This window comes from Geotrypetes seraphini, chromosome 3 (genome assembly GCF_902459505.1).
Source record: "Geotrypetes seraphini chromosome 3, aGeoSer1.1, whole genome shotgun sequence".
Taxonomy (NCBI): Eukaryota; Metazoa; Chordata; class Amphibia; order Gymnophiona; family Dermophiidae; genus Geotrypetes; species Geotrypetes seraphini.
The window spans coordinates 239,385,744-239,401,868 of record NC_047086.1 but is presented as its reverse complement, the minus strand read 5'-3'; the positions used below and the strand labels follow the sequence as shown (position 1 = coordinate 239,401,868).

The 16,125-nt window shown below is 44.0% G+C and overlaps 1 protein-coding gene across 3 annotated transcripts in view; it reads right to left on the bottom strand.

Annotated features, from left to right (window-relative positions):
• MOXD1 (monooxygenase DBH like 1) overlaps window positions 1–16,125 on the bottom strand; it is a 200,284-nt gene that overhangs the window by 75,891 nt on the left and 108,268 nt on the right. For 2 of the 3 annotated variants that reach the window (XM_033939629.1, XM_033939631.1), the window contains exons 3-4: window positions 14,144–14,311; window positions 6,532–6,615 (exon numbers count right to left, since the gene is read on the bottom strand). In XM_033939629.1, the coding sequence (XP_033795520.1) occupies window positions 6,532–6,615; window positions 14,144–14,311 (252 nt within the window). The remainder of the gene's footprint in view (window positions 1–6,531; window positions 6,616–14,143; window positions 14,312–16,125) is intronic. The other variant, XM_033939630.1, reaches the window with a different exon arrangement.

Below are 16,125 nucleotides of genomic sequence, written 5' to 3'. Positions count from 1 at the left end.
TTTCTATCAGGGGCCACATTATATATTTTGTAACATTCGGAGGGCTAAAACACACATCATTGTAGATTGCCATATGCATCATCAGTCAGAGTCTGTCTGTCTGTCTCTCTCTCATCTACTTGCTGTTTCTGATGTACACCTCCCCCCAGGCTTTATCCAGTCTCTTTCCCCGCACTTGACTTCAGTTGCAGAACAATGGGCTTCCTGCTTTCTCAGTGTGGTTTGGTTGTCCGCAAGTCTGAGCTGCATGGTGTCAGAAGTTCAGGTTGGTATCATGGTTTCAAGTCTCAAACTTATGGCATTGCTCGGCTGAGCTTACAGAGATCTGAATCATAGTGGGGAAGCAGGAATCTTGCCATAGGCACCAGCTTTGTGGGTGCTATGAGTGCTAGAGCACCCCCAATATTCTTTCCAGCAACGAATTGTACTCCACCGCCTATACCCTTTCATTGAAGAACAAGCTGCCCTATCCCCAGCCCAATCCGGCTTCCGTAAGGGCCACAGCACAGAATCAGTTCTCATTGATATCATAGACGACAGCTGGTCAATACTGGACAAAGGCAACGACGCCCTACTAGTCCTACTTGACCTTAGCGCTGCCTTCGACACAGTTGACCATCACCTACTCACATCTAGGCTCCACGACCTCGGAATCAAAGACACAGCCCTCCAATGGATCACCTCCTTCCTTCACCAAAGGACCCAAACAGTCCTACTAGGGACTCATAAATCTAACCCTAAGCCTATCAAATATGGCGTTCCTCAAGGTGCCCTTCTATCCCCCCTCCTATTCAATCTCTACATCAAACCCGTCATCGATATAGCGCAAAAATATAAAATCAAAATACACTCTTATGCAGATGACATCCAGCTGCTCCTCCCCTTAGGCGAAAACCGGCCATCCCAAATTGCTAACCTCGAACTCTGCCTCACTGACATGAAAACTTGGATGTCAAACAACAAGCTTCAACTTAACGCCTCCAAAACTGAACTCCTATGGATCAGAAACAAAAACACCAAATACCTACGACCAACACTAACATGGGATTCCACTCGACTAACGGCAGCAGATCAAGTTCGCAGCCTAGGAGTAACCCTAGACGGACACCTATCCTTATCCAACCACATATCCCAAGTAGTCTCCACCTCCTTCTACTACCTTCGCCAACTAAAAAGGATCAAACCCTACATCTCCAAACCAGACCTCGCCCAACTCCTATACGCATATGTCCTCTCCAGAATGGATTATTGTAACTCGCTATTTAACGGACTAACCAAAAATAATATCAAACGCCTCCAACGGGTCCAAAATGCAGCCATCCGCCTCCTACACAACCTCAACTACCGCGATTCCATTTCCCCGGCACTCCATGCTGAACACTGGCTCCCAATTAGCCAACGCTGTACTTTCAAAGCCCTAACAATTGCCCACAAGAGAATCTACTCTACCACCCCCTCCTACATAAAATCCAAACTTCCCATCTACAACCCCACTCGCACCCTCCGCTCAAAGTCAGAGACACGCCTATGCGTCCCCCCCGGAAGATCCCTGCTCACAGAAACTGCCCACAAACGATCCTACAGCCACTTCATTCCACACCTCTGGAACCAACTTCCCCCCCAACTTAGACAACAGAACTCATTATTAGCATTCCGTAAATCGGTAAAGACCCTCCTCTTCAATTAAAGATTCCCTCTGTCTCTCCCCCCCTTAAGCCCCACCCTCCACTCTCCTATCTCCTTCCCGAAATTCCAGTATTACCCTCTCTTACTCTTTCCACTAAAAAATTGCACCTATACGCTTATAACTTTCCTTACATGAAACTACTGTATTTCCCCCCTCTCTCTCTCTGCTCAATCCCCCTGTATTTAATTCTCTCCAAAAACTATAAATCCAACCACTAAACCTGTTGTACTACTTATATGTCTAGTTACTCCGCATTGTGTATGTTCAATTGTAAACCGTCCTGAGCTACTGGGAGGACGGGATAAAAATCTAAATAAATAAATAAATAAATAAATAAAGATTATTCCCAATATACAGCTGCAGGAGAAAGCAGGAAAAAAAGATAGTGTCTCTGTAGGTACTGCTCCTACCTCCCCCTGCAGCCCATTGGTCAGACATCCCTTAGCTAGCCAATAAGCCACAAAGAATGCAGGGCCAGTAGCTTAGGAGATACCATTAGTCAGACATTCCTTAGCCAGCCAATAGGCTGCAGGAAAAAGCAGAAGAGAAGGTTGGTGTCTCCTAAGCTACTGGTCCCTATTTGCTGGCAAAGGACTATCTGACCAATGGGATAATAGAAAGGAACAGAGAAGAGCTTCAGTGTAGGTTAGATAGGCTTCCTGACTCAGGTCTACCATAGAAAGGAGAAGACGCGCTGAAGGAAGCTCTAGGAAAGAAATGAGGAAACAAAGAGTAGTAAAGGCACCGAGAATTAGAAGAAATGGGTTGTGAGGGGAAGAGAGACTGAGGGAAGACACATGGACTATGAAAGGGAGAACAGAGCTGAAGTGAATGCAAGCTGGGAGGGGCATGGGCTATGATACAAATTATAAATGTGTGAGGGATGGGCTGAATAAAGAAATACAGAGAGGAGGACAGGGAGAGGAACTGTGTGGGGTTCAAATTGCAAAGGATTGAGAATAAAGTTCTGAGAAGAGAAAGGATTAGATTGGAGGAATGGAAGAGGCAGGAGTGTTGAAACTAGAAAGAAAAAATAAAGAACAAGCAAAGAAAAGATAATTCTCAGATTTTTGGAGGCATGGTTCAAATCTATCAGCTGCTCCCCATAACTGAGCGAACCCAAGAATCACTGGGTGGGAATGTATTATATTGCTAATTGAGCTGGATCAGTTTTTGGTATCTGCTCTTTTCTTCCAACCTTGCAGTTACCGGAATAAATAAGGTATTTCATAGAAGGATAGAGAAAGAGAATTGAGGTTGTGGAAGCATGGAATTCCATGAACTGAAAATCTTCCTTTTAAAACTTACTTTCTTTAGCAGCTCTGGTATCGATAGGGGCTTTGGTCAGGGATTGAACTGAAGGAAAATGGAAAGTAGTACTGTTCTAATTCTTCACAAAAATTAAAAATATTATTCCCCATTATATCCTACAGGAAGTAGAAATGGGCATTGGACTATGTGAACCTAAAAAAGTAGCACTGCAGCAGTAGGAAGAAGTGGCAGGAGATTATTGACAAAGTTGGAGGGAGGAGGAGAAGGGACATACACTTCTCCCTCCCTTTTGGTGGGGGTCAGCGGCAGAGCCGGCCTGCGAATAGGGAGAAATCACGAATAACTTTTGGTCGGCATTGACCCAACCTCAGACCTTACCTGGTGGTCTAGCATTGACTTGGGGCAGGAACAATCTTCCTATACTCCTGCCCCATGCAGAGCTGTGCTGTTGAGTTCCCATGGTCTCATGAGACTACAACAGGAACTCTCTGTTGTAGTCTCATGAGACTACGGGAACTCACAGAACTGCTCTGCATGGGGCAGGAGTGTAGGAAGATTGCTCCTGCACCGCGTTACCACTAGACCACCAGGTAAGGTCCATGCTCCGATTGCCCCCATACCGCCTCTGATCACCTCTCCGTTGCCTCTGATTGCCTCCCTCCACCTCCGATGGCCCTTCTCCCCCCGCCGCCTCTGATCGCCTCCCATCACCCCCCCTTCCCCCGCCACTTCTGATCGCCTCTGATCGCCTCCCTCCAAGTCCCGGGGCTGTTTATTTTCAATGCCAATGAGCGATTCTGAGGAGGGCCTGGGAAAAAAAACGCGGATAATCAAAACCGCCAATATCAAAACCGTGAATAGGGAGGGGGAAGTGTATTGCCTCACAAACTCTGTGTGTTTCTTGGTGTGGCTCCCTGATGTTCCTCGTATTTAATTGCTAAATTCTTGTTCTTGGCTCTTAATAAATCTGCAGCCATCTCCTAGATCGCAACTCAGCCCCCTGAGCTGGATGATTGTTTCTTAGCCACTAGAGCAATTTCATGTAGGCAGCCCACATATAGTGGTTTAGTATGAGTGCATATTTCTATGCCCTGGGCTGTTGGAATACGTTTTCCCTCTTGACCTGTAATCTCTGAGGTTTCAAATTGTGATCTTTGCTGGGATTCCACAGCTCAGGGTGAGCAGGTGACAAAGAATCTCTTGGCATGAATGGTCATTTACTTGGAATCTGTGAGTATCAGGGGAAGTTCTATAGTGCAAAAGGGGATGGATAAGCAATCCCAGAAAACAAGATCCAGGAAGAGAAGAGCAGGGAAATAATTCATGCTTGTGATCAATAGGGAGTCACAAATTGTAGATGAGTTAAATCTACCAAGGAAAAGTCTCACCTGTAGAGGAGGGTGAGAAGTGGGAAGCAGTGAAGGGATGGCTGAGCGAAACCTGCATTGAACAGCAACTGATTAGGGAAAAGTGCATTGGAGCTTGCTGGGGAGTATGGGGAAATAGAAGTCTGGGTCAAGGGGAAATGAGATTTAGGGAGTAGAGCAGGAAGAGAGCTATTAAAACTTCCTGCTTCCAGATATAGAACATCAAATTATGCCTGTGCAAAAGGAGAAAAAAATTAAAACGTGCAGAGGGAGTAGGAAGGGAGGGAAAGAGGACAAGGAGGAGCAAGGAAGGAAAAGATGGGCTGAGGGATTAGTTGGAGAAAAGTGCTGTAGATGGCCTGAATGGAGAGAGACAGAAAGAATATGATGCTGACAAGCTGCAAGGTGGAGGAGAAAGTGGCAGGACACTAACTTTTGATTTGTCCATACTACCTGCCCTGCTCTTGACATTTAGATAAAGGCTGGTCATTCATAGGATTACCAGATTTTCCATCTCGACCCCCTAGTCCCGCCCCCAGGCCCGCCCCATTATGCCCCCGATCCTGCACCAGTCCCACCTCCAATCCCGCCCCCGCTGCCTGCTCTTGTTGGGCAGGACATCCGCGCATGTGCCGATATGATGCAATGGCGTCGCGTGTGATGTCATCACGTCATATTCGCGATTGCACAGATGCCCTCCTGGCCAAAGGAGAGCTTTTCAAAACCCAAAGTGCCAGGTTTTAAAAAGCCATCTGGATCCCCGGACATGTCCTCAAAAGGAGGACATGTCCAGGGAAATCCGGATATCTGGTAAACCTAGTCATTCATTACCAGATGTATTTAGTTTTTCTTTTTAAAAAAAAAAATTCTTTATTCATTTCTTAATCTTACAACAAGTGTACAAATAATAAAACATTTAAAATTAAATACATCACTTGAATTTCTTTCTAGTATAACATCAAATACATAAATTTATTCCCTCCCCACCCACCCTTTTCTTTAGCAATTAATCACAAATATACAAAAATAAATATTATTTTCTATTGATTAAACCTACAGTAAAATTTTAATTCACCCCTCCCCCCATTTGCAAATATACTTTCAATAGAAAATGGTATATACTCATTACAGTAAGTTGTCAATGGCCCCCAGATCTTTTAAAATTTATTATAATATCCTTTTTGAATAGCAATTATGCTTTCCATTTTATAAATGTGACATAACAAATTCCACCAGAAGGTATAATTTAATCTACTGCAGTTTTTCCAATTACTTGTGATATTTTGAATGGCGACCCCAGTCATAATCAATAAAAGTTTATTGTTGTTTGATGAAATCTGACTCCTTGTTCTCATTGTTGTACCAAATAGAATCGTATCATATGATAATGCTACATGATTCTCTAATAAACAACTAATTTGGGACCAAATTGAGTCCCTGCTTCAAGTTTACAATGCTAGCATCTATTAGACTTAGAGCTGTCTAACTTTTGTAATCGAACTGGGGTCCAAAATGCTCTATGTAACAAAAAGAACCAAGTTTGTCTCATAGATGCAGACACTGTACACCTCATCCTCCAAGACCAAATTTGTGGCCATTGAGACACAGAAATTTGATGCTTAATCTCAATGCTCCAAATATCTTTGAGGCCAGTCTTTGGTTTTTTATTTATAAATCCTGTTATCAATTTATACCACTGTGCGGCTTGGTGTCCCAAGAAGTCCGCCTGAAAGCATAAGAATTCCAGACTATATTGATTATTTAGTTTTTCATTGCAGGGTAAGGGGAAATTTGTTGTAAGTTTTGAGTTCAGCACTCCTAATTATTTTCAAACATTGACTCATGAATCTTGCTATATGCACTGCATGAATTACCAAGTCCCGAGGGCCAGAAAAAAGCACATGGAAGGCCGGGTTCTGGCCCCAGGGTCATAGACTGGACAAGCCTGGAGTAAAGCAAAACTTGTTCTAGCCCACCCCCTTCTCTCACTAGTGGGAGCAAAGCGACATGGTAGGGATAGGGGACCAGTGAGCAAGTTGCACGCAATACAACTATAGCTTGGTACAGTTCCGAGTTTTACTTATGGTTAACAAATGCGTCGAGATGTGTTTGCATATATCTGAATCAAACTCATTATAAAACAAGGCGAGTTTACCCCCAAATGCAGAAAATTAACAATGCCAGTTGTAATTGTATATGCCATACCTTCACCACGTGATGCTTTTTGTGAAGTGTTGGCATCTTAAACATTTGGCACCAGTATGTTGTATCTTTGTACGGTATAGGAACCTGTCTTAAAAAAAAAAAAAAAAAAAAAAGCAAAAGATGTAAAACTCATGCATCCTTTGAGTTGGCTGGATTTCCATTCGCATGCTACATAACATAAGTCATTTCTATATTGCGTAACCAGTAAATTCAATGCGGTTACCAAATATTTTAAAAAGGCAATATAGATTAGGAAGATTTGATTAGTTAGTTGCTTTTAAAAATGATAAGACTCAGAGCTCAATAACAGAGATTTTAGTTCCCTGTTTCAGCAAGACACCTAGTACGAAAGTGAACACTGAAGATGTTTTTTATAACGACAACCTTTGATTGATGGAAAATTAAAGAGACTATGTGAACTCTGCATTTTCTCTTCCTCTCTTCTCCTTAATGAAAGATAAACCTTTTTCACTTTCATATATTCTTCCCTTTTTATTTTTATCTAATCTAATCCACAATTTTGCTATTGCACTAGGCCTTCTCAGGTTCAAGGCGATTTACCACTAGAATGCCTATATAAAATATATGGGGAATTTACAATAGAAAAAATATACAAGTTTTAACAAAAAAGAAAAATATACAAAATCAATAAACAGAAGAGAATTTGTTGAACATAAAAAATTTTAAGCATTTAGCAGGTACAATTTAGTCTACCTTGTTTGGAAGACTGGATGAACCAAACAGGTCTTTTATCTGCCTTCATTTACTAAGGGGGCAAATAATCAGCTGACCACCACCATTTTATTCCCAGATATTCAATGCCAGGACATGTCCAGGCACTGGCATTGAATATCCAGGACTATCCAGATAAAACTTATCCAGTTAAGTGCAATATTCAGCACTTGCTAAGATGAACCACATAAAGACAGAGCTGCGTTTTATGTGGTCCTATTTAAGCAGTGATTGTAACTGTTTAAGTACTGAATATTGTCACTTATCTGCGTAGGTGCCAAATTTGCTCCCAGAGTGTCCACAAAATAGCCAATTTCAGCCTAGGTGGTAACCAGGCTTATTCAGTGTCATTATCAGTTAAATGCTTCTGAATATGCTCAGTAAGCCCCAGACAAGCAATTTATAGGGCCAGGAGCTGTTTCTGGCTATTTAAATCACGCGATCTCTCTGTTACTAGGTATGTTACTAAAGTAAAAACAAATAGGAGTAGATATTCAGCTGGCAGTGATCAGCATTTTTATAAACATTGATCACCATGGCAGTGGTGTACCTGGCGGGGCGGGAACCCGAGGTGGAGCAACCCCTCCTCTGGCCGCAGCAGCCCCCTCTTCCAGGAATTGTGAAGGTGCATGGATTGGTCATGGGGGTTACAGTCCACCTCTGCATGGCTGTCGGCTCTGCTGACCCCCGCCCCAGAACAGGAAGTTGACAACAGAGGGGGCGGGGGCCGGCGGAGCCGACAACTACGCACAGGTGGAGCACAGACCAGTCCAGCATCCTGAGCTCCCTGAACCCGGGGTCAACCATCCTACCCGCCCATGGTATGTCACTGTACCACTGGTCTTGGATATTCAGTACCAGACTATATCTGGGCACCAGCTCTGAATATTCAGGTCTTGAGTGACTGCCACTGTTATCAGGTACCAGCCAATATTACATGCCAGCACTCGGATAACTATCCAGCGTGAACACCCAGCAGTAAAGACCAGATTCTATAAACAGTGCTTAAGCACACCTACATTGCAGGTGCTGCTCCGCGCAGTGTCAATCAACTGCTAGGTACCACTAGGTGTTCCAGAGTTAGGCGCAAGTATATTTGGCCTAATTTACTGGCGCCCAACTCGGACGGCTAGTGACACCTAAGTCTACCACACCTATTTTCTGCACCTATAGTGCTGGAGAAGGAATTTATGTGTGTTGTGGACCGCTAGAAGAACTAACAACTCGATTCCAGAAGAGATCAAACCGGCTATGTCACTCGACGCCCAAATGATGCCATTACGATTGTCTTTTTTTTTTTTTTTTTTTTTTTTTAATAATTCTTTATTAATTTTCAAAGCTAATAAAAAGTGCCATGAATTATATATACAGTCAAACCTCGGATTGCGAGTAACCCGGTTTGCGAGTGTTTTGCAAGACGAGCAAAACATTCTCGCAAAACGTGTCTCGCAAACCGAGTGTTGACTCGATTTGCGAGCACTGTCACACCCACGCTCTCTGAGAACACCTTGAGCTGTCGGGTAGTGACATGAAGCTTGCTACTGGCGTGGTCCCTTTAGAATTAGGGTAACCTTTCAAGTTGGTAGTCGCTGGCAAATGCCCCACTAAGCTTATTCTCCAAGGATTTTGAAAAAAATCACACTTTGTCAGAATGGCCTTGTTGAAAACATAAGCTTTTATTCGGCCACCGGCCGTGGAATTACTGTGCCGCTCCGGGTTTTCCTGGGAGCATGCACCTCATACAAAAACAACAGAAAAAGTTAATTTCACTCTTAGTCACACAGTAATCAACTCTGGACTGGGTTGGTAAATCACATACAGTCATTGATATTCCATGAGGCTAGGAGGTGAAACAGTTAGCACCAATAACTCTCCATTGTAGCTTTACAGGAGAGACATTCTTGTTCATGATTGGGGAATATGTTGTGCTGTCCTGCAGTGCATAACACTTCCCTCTAGCTGGGTTGAACTTTCTCCCTAGTCCCAAGCAGGCTTTTCCCTGAGAGGGTTAATTTCCTTCTTCCTAAGAGGCAGGCAGACTAATTGAATTAGTTAGTTGCTAAGACACTATCTTAACAGCTGGGCACTTCCAAGGAGTGTGGAAGTCAGGAAATTCTGGGCTTTAAACTAGCCAGCATGGCGTTTGGTTCAGCTGAGACCATAACCTGAAGAGGAGGTTACTGTATCCTTTATCAATTCCAGCAAACCAACAGGTGAAATTGCGGTACAGGATTATTTCCCTAGTAACTCCCACAGTCATTAGCTCAAAGAGCCAACAGAGAAATACAGCCAAAACAAAGCTCTGTTCATAGACCTTTTCAGGATATTCAGCTCTCCATTTCCTCTGGCCAGCTTTCCTGTATAGTCCCACTTTCCTCCAATACCATGGGTTCTGGGGGAAGGAATTCAGTGGCCAAATTACCAGCCTGTTCCTCAGTCATTTCCCAGTCAGTGCTGAGGAACTGCTCAGCCCCGTCCTGCCTCTGCTCTACTGCCAAGCCACGTTCTGCTCCTCCTTCCTCCCTCTGCTCTCTAACGAGCCTGGCTTTAAGCTGAGGGGAAGAACCACTCCCCCTTGGCTTTGGATGGGGGAAGGGAATTCCTTCCTCAGCCCATGCCATTTCTCTGAGGGGAAACTGCTTGTGAGCTTTCTGCCTTACAGGCAATGGCCAATAGCAAGGCAGCTTCTTCCTGCCTGGCTTTGGGACTGCTTCAGGTAAGTCTAAGCCTTCCTGTTCTATTTCCATTTCATTGTCACTCACCAGGTAGTCAGCTAATTTATTGTCCTGGGCACTGACCTGGTCAGCCCTTCTGCACTGGGGTTTATATACTTTCCTTAATTTCCCTATGGCAAACCTTGGGAAAGACGTCCGTTTGTCTTTCCCAAGATAACTGGCATCGCTCCCCCCACTTGCAAAGGGCCCCCTCCCACTCGAATCGGCACCCCCACCCCCCGCCCAACTTTAACTTTGGCACCGGTGCCACTTGAAGATCTTCTTCCCAGTCTCTGCTGGCTTTGAGCATGCATCGGCGAGAGGGAGAATTAGAAGGGTTTGAGCATGCGCAGATGCATTCTCAAAGCCGGCAGAGACAGGGAAGAAGATCTTCAAGCGGCACCGGCACCGGCACTTGTGGGCTGCGTGCCGGTGCCAAAGGGGGGGTGAGTTAAAGTTGGTCGGGCGGGGGGTTCCTGTTCTCGCGGGGAGGGGGTGCCGATTCGAGCGGGGGGGCCTTTGCGAGCGGGGGGGAGCGGTTCTCGTGCTGGTGCCAGATGGGGGGGGTGAGTGAGTTAAAGTTGGTCGGGCGGGGGGTGCCTGTTCTCACGGGGGGTGCTGGATCATGCGGGGGGGGGGGGGAAGCAGCGCCCTGGCCTCGGGGGGGGGGGAACGTATCAAAGCGAGTTTACATTATTTCCTATGGGGAAACTCGCTTTGATAAACGAGCATTTTGGATTACGAGCATGCTCCTGGAACGGATTATGCTCGTAATCCAAGATACCACTGTACATTAATAACAAAATAAGCACTTAAATTCCAATAATAACAATTCAGAAAATAAATAACCCTCCCCTCCCATCCAACAATTTAATCAAGAAATGAACCAGAAAAATATCACCCCACCCACCCTGTCCTGGATATGTATAAAAATAAATTAAAGTTTAAACAAAGACAACTATGTTGAATTAACAAAGGATGCCAACGGGCCCCAAACCAATTTAAATAATTTGCTATTCTCTAATATATCTGCATTCATCTTTTCGTATTTATAACCTAAACATAAACTGGCCCACCAAAACGAAAAGTTACGACTGTCTTATTTTGGTCACACCCATCAGAAGAGAGAGATCACTGGAGAAGGGCATCATGACTGGGAAGATCGAAGGAACCAGGCGAAGAGGATGACCTATAATTAGATTGCTGGACACACTGAAAACAACCATGGGGATGACGCTGGAGGACGTTTCCGGACTAGCACAAAACTGATTCCTTTTTAGATCCACAATTCATCAAGTTGCTAGGACTCGAGCATGAGTCGATGGCACCTAACAACAACAAACACCAACTCAAAAGAAAACGGACTGTATAATAATTTTAGCAGAGAAACCCCATTCACGCTATATCATCGAAAATAAATAAAACGAGACAGAAACTTGTTGCTCCAGGCTGTAGCCATTGTTGTTATTTTTGGCAGATTTTACCTCTAGTTCCATTTCAGAATAATGATGACAGAAAATGAATTTTGAAAACTGATGAATTATGAAAAATGAAAAATTGACAATATAAATGTATGGAGTTTTTTCTGACCAGTGATGATACGGATAGCTTAGGGTCCTATATAGTCCCGGACACCCATGTATGAGGTCTGTTTTCTACATTTTTGTAAATATTTTCAGTTTCTGTCTCGTTTTATTTATTTTTGATGATATAGCGTGAATGGGGTTTTTCTGCTAAAATTATTATACAGTCCGTTTTCTTTTGAGTTGGTGTTTGTTATATACGAATGTACCCTGATACTATTGGTTCACCTAACAACAACCATGCCTATTTTTCAGGTAGGCAGCGTTAGGCATCACACTGTGCCTGGACTTAGGGCTCCTTTTACTAAGGTGCGCTAGTGTTTTTAGTGCACGCTCAAGATTAGCGCACGCTGTAGCGCGTGCTAGCCAAAACATTTCCACCTGCTTAAAAGGAGGCGGTAGCGCCTAGCGCGTGTGGCATTTTAGCGCGCGCTATTCCGTGCGTTAAGGCCCCCAACACACCTTTGTAAAAGGAGCCTTTAGTCCTTGCTAGGCACTGCTTTGAGTTCCACGGGGAACTCATAATTGGTTCATTTATTTTTTTTATTTTTTAAATGAACTTTAGTGACATGGTCAATGCCATTTAAACTAATTAACACAATTTGAGTTGTGTGCAGATTTTCATTAGGCATCACTATGTATCCTCAATGCAGGCACCATTTATAGAATCTGGCCCTAAGTGGTCACGTGCCACTGAATATCAGCGATTTAACCAGACAGGAGCCTTTTCCTGCTAGTTTACATTGCTCTGAATATCAACCAGATAACGTTTTGCCAAAGCACAGATACTTAGCTTTGCACCTTTTAAAGATGAGTTTCTTACTTGCCCTTTCAAAACAATTTACTATTAATTAACTATTTTCACTCCAAAAGCTTGTTTCTTGGATCAAAGATGACAGATTCTCACTATATAAATACAGTGGTGCCTCACACAACGAACTTAATTGGTTCCAGGAGCAAGTTTGTTATGCGAAAAGTTCGTTATGTGAAACGTGTTTTCCCATAACAATACATGTAAAAAAAAATAATTCGTTCTGTAGCATAAAATATGCTGTCATTTTTCCCCATTTCCCTGTGCAGCAGCATAAGGGGTTAGGGAGTTTCTCAGGCTGGCAAACTGTCTTCTCCTCTCCCTCTCTAATGCTCCTCTATGCTTTCCTTTTCTGTTCTCTTCCTCCTTCACCATCCCCTCCTCTTTGTCCAATCTCTCTCTCTCTGCTTCTCTCCTCCTCTCTGATTTTCTTCTTCTACCTTGCCTCTCCTCCACCCTCTGATGCTCGTCTCTCCTGATTCCCCCCTCTGGTGCTGGCCGACTCGTGGCTGGCACCCATTGGCTGCTGCGCGCGAGACCTGCCAGCGGCCGGATGCAATGGGAAGCAGTCATCTGTTGGAGGCTGTAGTCGGGAGTCAGCGCCGTTAAAGCTGGTGGTTCTGCTTAGAAAGAACCACGCGCCTGTTTAAAACTGTCACGCCGCTGGAGCCGGGAGGCGACAGAGAGCAACCGTTGCCAATCCAGCGCGTCTCTCCCCGTCTCCTCCCTGTGCGCGCATGCTCGCTCTCAGGCCTCCCCTCCCCACCCCACCCCACCATCCTAACTCATACCTGAGGCCGTCCACCACCAACACCACTTCCGCAGCTCGCTCGCGCTTCGATACCCGTCCCCTCTGATGCGGCCGCCTCGCTGGAAACAGGAAGTGTTTGGGGGGGAGGGCTAGATGCTGGATAATCGGGGGAAACAAGTGAGAGAGGGCAGTTAAGCGCAGTGCCTGCGCGGAAGGATGCAGCTCGGGCGACTTCGTTGTGTGAAACGAATCCGTTGTACGAATCAAGACAAGAAGTTCGTTGTGCGCAGCGTTCGCTGTGCGAGGCGTTCGTTAGGCGAGGCACCATTGTATTGCATTGACTGATAAACGAAGCAGCTATTTTTAGGATCTCATATTAATACCACAAGACCTAGATATTATTCATAATAAAAGAACATGCTACCTTCATACAGAGAGTAAGGATTCAACCTCCACAGAACTTGGAGGCTTTGTAAGCATGTAAAGGAGAATCCTAGTGCTGAACTCTGTAGACCCAGTGTTCAAAGCCATTTAAATGGCCAGGAGAAGCATCTGTCAGTTAAGTGGTTTTCCTGGGGCTATCCGGGGATATTCAAAGCAACACTTAACTGGTTAATGCCACTGAATATCCCCACTAACCATCCATCCCCTAACCGGCTGTTAGAGTGGGGCATGGGCCAAGCATGAACTTAGCTAACTGGCTAAGTATCCACATAAAATTAAGACAACCTTTTTTGCTGTCTGAACCTTATGTGGTGAAGTTAATTGGGTGACGGGTGCTGCTTAACTTCCAGGTCACTACTGAAAGCGGATATTAAATGCCTGGAGTCATACATGTCTTGGCATTCAATATCTGGAGTCACTTCAGCCATGGCTGAGAATAGCTCAGATGCTAGTTACCACCTAGGGCTTGTTTCCTTATGTACTGATAGGCCAGTTTGGTTCATATGTTTTAACACACTAACTAGAAAAAAATTTAAATTGATCATGTTTCTAGCCTTAAAGGAAACTTAAAACTTACGTTTTGATTTGTCAAATTAAAGTAAGGAGTTTCTGCAGGGACGGCATTCAGATTCTCAGGATTTAGTAAACGTAGACTCTTTCCACCACGGTTCGATCCGTGATAGTCTAGACCTGCTTCTCCAGCATCATCAGAATGATAGGCCCAAATCACTCTTAATGTACTCTCCTTTTAAAAAAATACATTATTATTAATTTTAACAGCTCTGTGACCTCACCTGTCAAGTAAAATATGCAGTTTCAATTCTCTATACTCATAAACGTAGGGCCATTTTCCAAAATGTTCACATGGGAAGAATATCTAAAGGTATTTTATAAAGGCCTTTCTCCAAGTTTCAAGGTGATGGAAATTGTCATGGATATAAAATACCTATGCTTATGTGCCTTTTTTTGCGCAGGTAGATCTTCTTGGAAAAACAATCCCCCCCCCTTTACAAAACTGTAGCGCGGTTTATAGCGCCGGCTGTGGCAGTAACAGCTTTGACGCTCAGCAATTCTATGAGAGTTGGAGCTGTTACAGCCGCAGACAACACTAAAAACCTTGCTATGGTTTTGTAAAAGGGGGGGAATATGTGTTGACTTGAAAATACAATTTATGCATGTTTTATTCCAATCCTGCCCTAAATGCCTCTCCTAAATGCAGCTCAAGTATGGAGATCAAGTTTTAGATAGCCAATTTACATACATATTTGACTTTGAAAACCATCCTTTTGGCAGGGGTTATTTGGTAACGATTATCATGTGCTAGCATGCAAGAGAAGTGGAGGTGGCCAAGAAGTTATCCTTGGTGTGTGGTGGGGGGGGGGGGGTCTTCTCTCATTATCATCTCTGTTTTTCTTGCATGTTCTGTACTTGTTGTGGAAGTTTCTTCCTGTTGTGTTCTATCATGTATTAACACCATTAGTGTGTGTTACTGGTTGCAGAGCCCATAGGAATGAAATGAGCCGTATGGCAGATAATTCGTACTAATGGTATGTCACTTCCATGCTCTATTCCCACAAAAATGCTGCTGGGTAATGATGAATTCTAAATGAAGTGTCCCAAAGTTGTGAACCACTCAAACAAAAAAGCAAATAATTTTTGGTTTGACTATCATGCTCTAACCATTAGTAAACGACCCCCAGTACATGCTAAAAAATTATTTTTTAAATAGCAGAATCACCATAGATAGATGTCTTATTGGTATGCAGGGGAAATATTTTATTTCATTCTCTATATTGGTCAATTAGTTTCCCCACTTACATTTCGTTCTGTTTTGCTTCATTTTTATTACAGTCATTGAGCACTTCCCTCCATTCTGCTCACTGAGTAAACACAAACGGCCTCTTTTACAAAGGCAAGCTAGCGGCTGCGCTGCGCTAACGGCCCCGGAGCCCACAGAGATTTGAAAGGGCTTCGGGGCTGTTGCCGTGTGGCTTTGTAAAAGAGGCCGAGAATGTTGCAATGTTGTTCTGTTCAAAATTCATCACCTATCATGCCTCCTGCTTTTACTGACAAATTTACAACTCTCCCATACCATTTATCCATTAAGATTCTCAGTATCATGTTAGACAATAATCTGTCTTTCCATGCTCACATCTCAAAGCTGGCTTCCTCACGTTTCTTTACCCTTAGGCGGATACGTTCTATCTGTTCCCTTTTAGAATTCTCTTCTTTACGTATCCTTCTGCATGCCTTGCTCTTACAACAACTTCATAAGACTTCAATTGGTACAGAATGGAGAATGACACAGGGACAAAATTTTCTCCGTCCCTGCGGGAACTTATTTTCCCATCCTGTCTCTGCCAGCTCTTTCCTCAGCTGCACAAGCCTCAAACATTTTAAAATCATAAGTGTTCGAGGCTTGTATGGTTAAGACTGAGCTTACAGGAATGAGACAGGGACAACGACAAAACTTGCGGGGATTGGGTAGGGAAATTGAGTTCTGGCAGGGAAAAATTTGTCCTCCGTGTCATTCTCCAGTACAGAATACTGCGGTTAAGC